This window comes from Papaver somniferum, chromosome 9 (assembly GCF_003573695.1).
Source record: "Papaver somniferum cultivar HN1 chromosome 9, ASM357369v1, whole genome shotgun sequence".
Lineage (NCBI taxonomy): Eukaryota > Viridiplantae > Streptophyta > Magnoliopsida > Ranunculales > Papaveraceae > Papaver > Papaver somniferum.
Window position 1 is genome coordinate 156213526 of NC_039366.1, and position 9689 is coordinate 156223214.

At 37.0% G+C, this 9689-nt stretch overlaps 1 protein-coding gene across 1 annotated transcript; it reads right to left on the reverse strand.

Moving 5' to 3' along the window:
* Positions 1 to 5697: 5697 nt before the first annotated feature.
* On the reverse strand, positions 5698 to 8862 carry LOC113310406 (probable pectate lyase 4). Its single transcript, XM_026559073.1, has 5 exons — positions 8419 to 8862; positions 7260 to 7611; positions 6966 to 7176; positions 6780 to 6857; positions 5698 to 6234 (listed from the first exon to the last, which is right to left on the reverse strand). The coding sequence occupies exons 1-5, from the start codon at positions 8672 to 8674 to the stop codon at positions 6001 to 6003; spliced, it is 1131 nt and encodes a 376-aa protein (XP_026414858.1). The 5' UTR covers positions 8675 to 8862; the 3' UTR covers positions 5698 to 6000.
* Positions 8863 to 9689: the final 827 nt, after the last annotated feature.

Here is a 9689-nt window from a genome sequence, read left to right on the forward strand (position 1 = left end):
TTTTGTCTACAATGTCACATATGTTTGCATTGAAGACAACTCGATGGCCTTTGTCACAGATTTGACTAATAGAAAGAAGATTAAAAGTCATACCTTTTACGTATACTACATCATGGATTTCTGGAACATTGGGAAGTTTGATCGTTCCCTTCTTGCTGATGTAGCAACAACTCCCATCTCCGAACGTTACAGGACCTCCTTCATAGTCAATAGACGAAATAAACCATATGAGATCGCCTGTCAAATGTCTACTACATCCACTATCAAGAAACCATTGAAAGGGATACGCATATCTTAAAGCAAAGGCACCCATATGATTAGTACTTCTCTGTTTAGAGTTTCCTACTAGTTTTGATGTCCTTTCTGAGTATCAAAAAGTTGTTTAGCTTTCTTACAAAGATCACTTGCAACATTTAGGCTCATTTGAAACGACATAAAGACTTGTTGACGGTGATCGGAAGAATCACAACACCAACATGTGCCAAGGCTTTCAAGTTTGTCTGAGTGGTTCCTAGTCATATCAATTTTCATAACAACAGGTCGTTGATTACCATCTAATTTACGACTATTCTTTAAGGAGGAACAACTGGAGTTACTCAGATTCATCAAGGGACTTTTACAAGATATCAAATCCTTAAGAATTGCAATTTCTGCAACAAGACCAGAGTTGATCCGGATTTGTTCATCCAACCCTTTTTGAAGAGTAACCATTTTATCAGACTTTTTCGTACTTTTGGTTTTTAAAACTGGTGAGGCGTCAATTGAGACTTTATGGTCCATACAGTCAGATCGCTACAAATACAGACTTTTGAGGTCTTGAACGTGTTTGCCTGCTCTGATACCAATTGAAAAAGAGGGGGTCTAACAACACCACCCAATATTTCGCTTAGCAATCTGTATGGACAAACTCGAATATACTTTTAAGAGAATCAACAAGACTCAATCAATTAAAAGTATAACAACGAGTTTATATCTCTCACTTGATTTAATTTCCTCAAACAGAAACTGCGAGTTCTAATCAAATACAAGAAATAACTTGGAAGGTACCAAAGACCAATATCCAAGGATCAATCAATATCAATCAACAACCAAAGGTCGGATTTCCAATTGATTGATTCAAACGCACAACCTGTATTATTTCAATTATATAAACAAATATAATGCGGAAATAGAAATAACACAGACACCAGAATTTTGTTAACGAGGAAACCGCAAATGCAGAAAACCCCGGGACCTAGTCCAGATTGAACACACATTGTATTAAGCCGCTACAAACACTAGCCTACTCCAAGCTAACTTCAGACTGGACTGTAGTTGAACCCCAATCAGTCTCCCACTGATCCAAGGTGCAATTGTACTCCCTACGCTTATGATCCTAGCAGGATACTGCGCACTTGATTCCCTTAGCTGATCTCACCCACAACTAATAGTTTCCACGACCCAAAATCACAGGCTTTGACAATAAACAAATCTGTCTCACACAGACAAGTCTATCAAAGGATCAATCTGTCTCCCACAGAAAAACCCTAAAGTTTTTGTTCCGTATTTTGATAATAATCAAGGTGAACATGAACCAATTGATAATCCAGTCTTATATTGTCGAAGAACAGCCTAGATTAATCAATCACCTCACAACAATCTTAATTGTATGGTAGCGAAACAAGATGTTGTGGAATCACAAACAATGAGACGAAGATGTTTGTGATTACTTTTTATATCTTGCCTATCGGAGATATCAAGTCTCAAGCCAATCAATCTGATTATACTCGTACGATAGAAGATGCAAGATCAGATCACACAACTACGATAAAAGTAGTTCGGTCTGGCTTCACAGTCCTAATGAAGTCTTTAAGTCGTTAACCTGGTTTTAAAAGAAGAAAACCAAAGGTTAAAGGAGAACCGACTCTAGTACGCAAACTAGTATCACACGTAAGGTGTGGGGATTATTTTTGCACAATACTAGATGTCTCCTTTATATAGTCTTTCAAATCAGGGTTTTGCCTTGGTAACAAAGTAATCAATATTCAACGTTAGATGAAAACCTGATTTAGATTCAAGCTAATATTTCTCAACCGTTAGATCGAAAACTTAACTTGTTATACACAAATGAACTGCACGCTTCTAGGCTTGTTAACCGTACCCAAACGTGTGCATTGTTGGTTCAACAATAGTTAACCAAAAAGGTTAGCCATATGAGCATTTCATATCAACCATGTTCTTCTTCACCATAACTAGTTCAAATGACTCAAATGAACTAGTTAGAAAGTTGTTCAATTGCAAGGAATTCTTATGTAACTACATAAGACACAATTGATGCAAAGATGATTTGATTCACTCGAATCAGTTCATGAACTTTTATAGCCACGGTTTGCAAACTGCATTCCTTAGTCTTTTTAAGTTTAAGTTCAGAAATCATATTTAGATATATAACCTTCTCAAGTAAGCAGACTAGGTTCGCGGACTTAAGACACCGGACAGAGTTTACAAACTCCAGCAGAAATTCTCGGGTATGAGAACTTCGCCGGTTCGCAGACTGGGTTTGTGGACTGAGTTCGCGGACTGGGTTTGTGGACTGAGTTCGCGGACTTAGCTCACGCAAGTAATTTTTCAACTCCAGCAGAAATTCTCGGGTTTGAGAACTTCGGAAGTTCACGGACTTGGCACTTGCGATTCTTCTCTTGATCAACAAAGTTCGAAAACTTTAGTTCAAGGAATAGGACTTATACATAAATGTGTTTCCACAACAATGTTTATGTCCATCATTGGTTATGTAATCTAAACTCTCATTTCAATCATTGAAACATTCTTAGAGGATGTTATATAGTTGTTACACCATTTCTCGTCAAAGCAATTTTCAAAGTGATTGAAACATATCATGACTTTCGTCACTAGGTAAAGATAAACTTGGTCGAAGCGAAAAGCTTACCAACACATATTTCGAGATATAGATAGGCGAGGTATACTCGGCTCGAAATACCAAATGTGTATAATCTAAGTCTATATATAGCATACGACTTTTTGTCTCAAGAAGTAGGAGATAGAGTAGATAGACTTTTGAGTGACAGATAAGTTCAAGTCTTCACATACCTTTTTGTCGAGAAGTTCCACCGGTTCCTTGAGTAGTTCTTCTACTTGTATGATGAATCGCCATGAAGTCCTTGATCTCAACTACACTTTCTATCCTAGTCCGAGACTTAGCTATAATAGACTAGAAATCAAGACTTATAGTTTTGATCACTAACATTGACAAACATGCTTGAGATAGCAACGCATGCGAGTTCGACCGAGCGCTCTAACAACGTTCACCATATATGAAGTGTATGTGACAAAGTTTAAAGTGAATGATTCGGTAGATGTGAATAGATGCCTCTCAAGCTGGATGAAATAATGTTCAGGTGGGTCTGTTTTTTCCAAGCAAGCACAAGACCACTACTCCTCCCAATACTTGGGACATTAAAAGTACAAGGAAATCGCATGTTTCTTAATCTTCTAGCAGCCAAATCTTTGTTCATTTTTGTTTCCGACAGAAAAATGATATCAGGGTTTATGTTTCTACATAGCAAACTAAGTTCTTTATTAGCGGTTTTCTTTCCAAATCCTCTAATATTCCAGCAAACCAAGTTAATATTATTGACGGATAAATGATTGTTAGGACTAGAAATGTTTAGATTGTCAATAATAGGGGGAGAAGGATTTGAGTTTACCTGAGTGGTGTAGGAGTAGAACTATCACCAAGCTGAGAATTGCTAGATCCACCCATTTGAGAAATATCTTGAGTAGAATCGAGACTCAGAGTAGCAGCATTGTGAAGAGAATTATTACAGACACCATTGTAACTTGGGCATTCGTCGACAGGAACGTTATAACCACCGTAAGGATCAACCAGCGAATGGGTGTTGAGGGTAAATTTTGATAACTTGATGGTGGGTAGATCTCCTAATTTAGTGATAGGAGGACAAAGTTGAGCATAATCTGGTTCAGACACTTCATGTTGTTCAGGAATAACCACTATGCTAGCTAAAGTAGAAGAGCTAGCTCTAGTGCGTTTCCTTAGATCGGCTCTTGGGTTAATCTTCCTTTTCAGATTTGATAAAGCATCATGCTCAACATCTGCAGAAATAACTTCTCACTCTAGTGATAGTAGGAGTCTGAGTTGGCACGACAACTATTTTGAATCTCCTTGAAGAGTTAGAGGTACGAATAGGACCACGATTCTCCGATTCAGGAATCGGAACAGAGGCTTCAACAGTAACATTCTGAGTCGTGACTTGTTTGAAGATAACTGGTAACCCATTGTTCATTTGAGTTGAATTATGTTGAATCAGACCAACATCAAAGATTTTCAGAGCAGTAGATCGATTGACAAAATGACCCATTTGAAGGTTACTCATTAATTCTTTTTGAATAGTTTTCTCATGGTGATGAATATTCTCCTTAGCTTTACCTTTATCATTTTCAGGAGCAGCAAGTGATTCATCCTGATTATCTGGAACTATATCATTCTGGGACATGATGGTATCTTTTGATTGGTTGGAGGAGGTAGAAGCTGGTTTTTCTGCTACTTTTGGTAGCATCATAAGCTTGGATACAGCTGGAAGGGAGTATTTGTCGTTAGAAGAATTTGCTTCCTTAATAGAATTTTGTTTTAGCTTCCATGTAGGATAGTTTGCATCCTTATGATCCAGTACTCGACAAGAAGTGCAGAAGTATCGTGGAACCTTAACATATCTACATTCAATCAAGAAAGGTTGAGTTCTTCCGCTGGTAAAGAGGGGGATGCCAGAAGGGAGAGCCTTTTGAACTGGGACTCTAACACAGACTTTAACATTCTTCTTTAGAGGGTGATTTCCAAACGGATTTTGAGCCTCATCAATTCTCCCATCTTGAAAGTGAGTTTCTGGAGATCCTCAAACTCAGTGCATTCCTTTGGGATGTTACATAAAATAAACTACAAGAGTTCTTCAGTGAAGGAAACTTGATAGTTTGCAGGCCAGCCTGTTGGGGGAACAACTTTGAGAACCGTTAAGTAACCACAGACAAACCAAGGTCTTTGAGAGTTAACTCTGTTGAAGTCGTCTTCTGCTAGAAACCTTATGAGTACTCTACTCCTTATTCCACTGCAGGTTGTGACAGTAAGCGTTTGAGCAAGAGGCCATTGATTGCAGATGTAATAACGGATTGAAAAGGTGGGTACGAGGGTTTCACAGCAGAGATTACCAACCATGCACCACTTCCAATTGTTATCTGATTCAGCTAAGATGATTGTTTTATCAATGAAGACTGGCTCAGAAAGAGATGAAGGTAAAGTTAATTTTTCTGCCATTTGGGTAGTAAGGTTTTGAATATCCAAGCTTGGAGTATGAGTATTATCAGGTGATCCAGAGCTTTCCATGTGATTTACAAATTGGACAAGAATAAAGATATAAGTTAAAGAGGCTGGGATAAAAAATATTATATGGAGATGGATAAAAAGGAATTTAGTATTGGTGTATCTCTGATGGTACTGGCAAACCGTGTTATGATGTAGAGATGAGAGCAAAAGGTATTTTTTAGTGGGTTTTGAACCTTTAAAAAAGGGTTCTGGAATTGTTGAACAAGATTTGAAAAGTGTTCAGTTGATTGATTCTTACTTCACTCATTCATGCCTAAGATTTCTTGGGGTTTTCTGAAAGAGAAAGACAACTTAAACAAAATATATTTCAACTCCAAACACAACTATTTTTCATAGTTTTTTATTACATTACATGGTTTATTTTTGAAGCATATTTATTATATCTTTTATTACATTATATCAATACCATACTCGAATACTCATAAGTATAGAAAGCCATCAAAACCAGAATAACGTCGAATACTCATAACTATAGAAAGCCATCAAAACCAGAATAACGTCGAATACTCATAACTATAGAAAGCCATGAAAACCAGAATAACAACTAGTAATACTGTAGGAGATACTACTAACTTAAGACAAAGGGATAGTTACTGGGGCATCATAGTTTATGCTGTCTTCTCACAGGGTCTTGATATGTTTTGCCATCCTGTACAGAGTTTAAGGATTTCCTTCAGATTTTCAGTTGCAGGTTCGACTGTCCATGTAGGGTAGTATTCACTAGGATGGAACATATTTCCTTCACAATACCCTCCTGCTTGAGGACATGCTGGAGCACCGTTAAGGAAGATGTCTCCTTGAGATGTTACAAAGCCAGTTGAGGGGCATTCTTTGTCCGCAGCCTGCAACAAAAAATCAAGATATTCACTGCTTCGCCTTATAACATATAAAACTTTAGTGAATATACACACCATTCTAGCAGGCTGTGATTGACGTTGAAAAATTATCACTTAGTGAGTTATAGTAGTAGATCGATGATCTCAATTTAACCCCATAACTAAAATCAAGAAGCGTACCAATCAAAAAGACACATATTCTAGGTGTCCATAGAATGGGATTAACCTCACTCACCATAAATTTGTACTTAGCACTGGTTTGGCTAATACTTTTATCTCACGATACATTCAACTACAAAATGCTCAAATGAGAGAAATCTACCAGGGAGGATGTTTATTGAAAAAGGGGTGCATGCTTCGGAAGGAAACCAGGTTCCGAGTCCTACTCATTGAGTTTTTCATGTTTCAGCATAAATATTAACGCACTTTGCAAGATCTTGTTAAAAAGTTTGCTGTGAAATTTTAGAAGTAGCTAGTTAACATAGACAATCATTGATGTGTGTATTTAATCTCAAAACAAATTAGGCATGCCTAATTCTCAATGAATTCACCTTTTCCGTGAAATATAGAAATGTCCCCTTCTTCGCACCTGCAGCACCTGCTTCATATATGTTGCACTCCGAAAATATCTGAAGAGACAAGGCAAAAAAGAGATGACAAACCAGTAAAGAGGAAAAATGCTCAAGTTAAAAGAAAACATTAAGCATCAAAATAAATTGATAAGCAATAATTGGTACCTGTGATTCTACACTTGAACAAACAGCATATATGCCCCAACATCTGGTGTAGTTGTTATATAGATGAACCTTCGCAAACCTAACACGAGGATGTCGCTGTACAGTTCCATCAAAGAAGCAGTGATGAATGGTTACTCGAATGCATCTATCAGTAACGTGACTGGGATCTGCTCCAATAAGCATTGTCTTGTCATGCTTATAGAAATGACACCTAAGGACACAGTACAAGGAGCTAGATTAGAGATCAACACTAACTGAAATGAATATCTGCATAGATGAGAGGTGATCTTCTACCTAGATACAGTGATATCTGTGCTCTCTCTTGTAATATCAATACACCCATCATCGAAATCACTCAGGCTGCAGCGATCAATCCATATATGCTTTGATTTAGGTTTAATCTGAATACAATCAACATCATGTCCTCTACCCCCTTCAAACTCAAGATTGCAGATTATCACATGTTCACACTCCTTCAACCTTAAGCCCTTGCCCGTAAACTTTATCCGCTGTCCTCTACCATCGATTGTCTTATAGGACGATACAGCCAAATAGGATGAAAGGAAAATGGTACCCGAAACGTCAAAGACGATCCAAAGAGGTTCTTTTTTCCGACACCCGTCATGCAGTGATCCAGGACCATCATCTACACAACCAAGGAATCTTAACTTATAAAAATAAAATCAGTGTCTAAAAACCTCCACAGATACAGATCAAAACGCCAAGCTGGGAAATCAGAGTTTTCAATCAGCATACAAAAATTTGGAACGCCAATTTTTTCTCCCACAATACCCGATGGCAATTAAACCAATTATTTTTGTCTATATGAACCAAATTGAGTAGTGAGCAACCCCAATTTTAATCTCCCTATGACAGAGACTTCAATCCTTACCAGTGTGGTTATTATACCCTTATGATCTTATCCACCAACTAGTAAATTTGAACAAGGACAGATGAGAAAACAGAATTGTTCCTTCCAAATCAATCTTCTACTATAACAAACAAGTTACAGTAATAGATCACCAACTAGTGGAGCTCATGTTAAGTACTCAACCATGAAATATACATAATTAAATTAATCGCTCCCAACCGGTGCTACCTTTCTCATTGTGAATAAACAACGGAAACAGCGAACAAAATCGACAGACTTAGAGTCCATAATTAGGCCCCAAGATGTAAAATCTATTAAAAGCACACCCACAAACAGCTTAATTCAGCTCCAAAACTTAACAAAATTAAAAATCAAAACTAAAACACCAAAATTAAAAATACCCAAGTCGAACAATTTTAAGCTAATCATGTCAATCCTTGACAAAGAAAACTGAAAACGAACCCAATTGTTTTCAAAAAAACACATCCAATTCCAAATAAACCCTAACCCATATGATGTGATTACCCAATTTGTTAATGAATCAAGGTATTGACAGTAGATAAAAAGAAGAAGGATAAAAACCTGCTAACGTAGTGACATGATAAATAGGTCCATTAAGTCCTCCGATGGCACACTTCCCAAAACCCTCAGCTTGGCCAGCTAAAGCTCTCAAGTTAGAATCAACATTCGAGTAAGGCAATGAACAAGACATTTCGCTATTTGTTGCTGTTGCTGTAGGTTGATTTGGCGGGTAAGTCCTTATATAAGGAGGAGGGTTTGGTTGTGAAGAAGAACCGTTAATGCCATTCCGATATTTACGGCTATGAACGGTTCCCATTGTGAATTAAATGGTTCGGTTGTTAAATTCAATAACAGCAGAGTTTTTAGGTTTGAAGCTTAGGTGAAACTGGCCGGTCTTCTCTCTATGGATAAAAAGGTAAAAAGTTATTGTGAGTGAGATTGAACCTGAACGAACAATCAATACAGAGAATTCATGACCATAGCAGAAAACGTCAGGAATTATTTCATCAATTTAAGATTATAAACGTGTTCTTCTTTTTTCTGATCTTTTTATTTTTTATACATTCTTCATTCTTTCTATCTCGGCAGATATATTCCAACATGTAAAGTTGGGCTTTTATTTGGTCTTGATTTTTAGCTTGATTTTTGGTCTTGAGGACAACTTAAGAACGATTTTTGGGACCATGGTTTTTTTTTGGATCATGGTTTTATTTTAGGTAAAGACATTAGAAGTAAATCTAGGTCATCCCTTATTTAGATATTTATATTAATACCTAAATTACCCTCCTGATTAATTTTGGGTGATGATTAGTTAGTGTTAATAATAGTTAGTGTAATGATTAGTGAGATGATTAAGTTAAAGATAATTAGTGAGATTAAAAAATCAGATGTTTTTTTTTAAAGAAGTAGAATTATTGAGAGAGTAAAGTTAGAAAAGATGAAGAAGGAAAACATGAAAAACGATGGATTTTACCAACCAGAACCGGAGGAAGGGTATTTGGGTACCCATGTATGCTTCAAACTTAGATAATGTTGGTTGAATTGCTCCAAACTTTCAAAAAAAATGAAATTTTTTATGTAGATTTGGGTCAATTCGGTTACCATATGTTAAGAACATGTAACCGAACACACCTGAAAATGTAGTTCGGTTACGTTTTCCAAACACGCAGGTTACCGAACTCGCTCGTTAATGGAGGTTTTGGTCGTACAGTGTAATGTTCGGTTACCTAGGATAAAATGGTAGGTAACCGAACTTTGAACTTAACAATTTATTTGGGTACATCTTATGTGTTCGGTTAGTTCGCAAACTTCAACACAACCAAGTTCCCAAC

Bases quoted from the DNA above. Each gene is read 5' to 3' on its own strand.
- LOC113310406 (XM_026559073.1), bottom strand. From the start codon at position 8,674: ATGGGAACCGTTCATAGCCGTAAATATCGGAATGGCATTAACGGTTCT. The intron at 6,858-6,965 runs GTACCAATTATT...TTGTCTCTTCAG, and splicing joins GTTCAAGTGTAGAATCACAG to ATATTTTCGGAGTGCAACAT. The intron at 6,235-6,779 runs GTGAATTCATTG...TTTTTGTTGCAG, and splicing joins TTCTATATTTCACGGAAAAG to GCTGCGGACAAAGAATGCCC.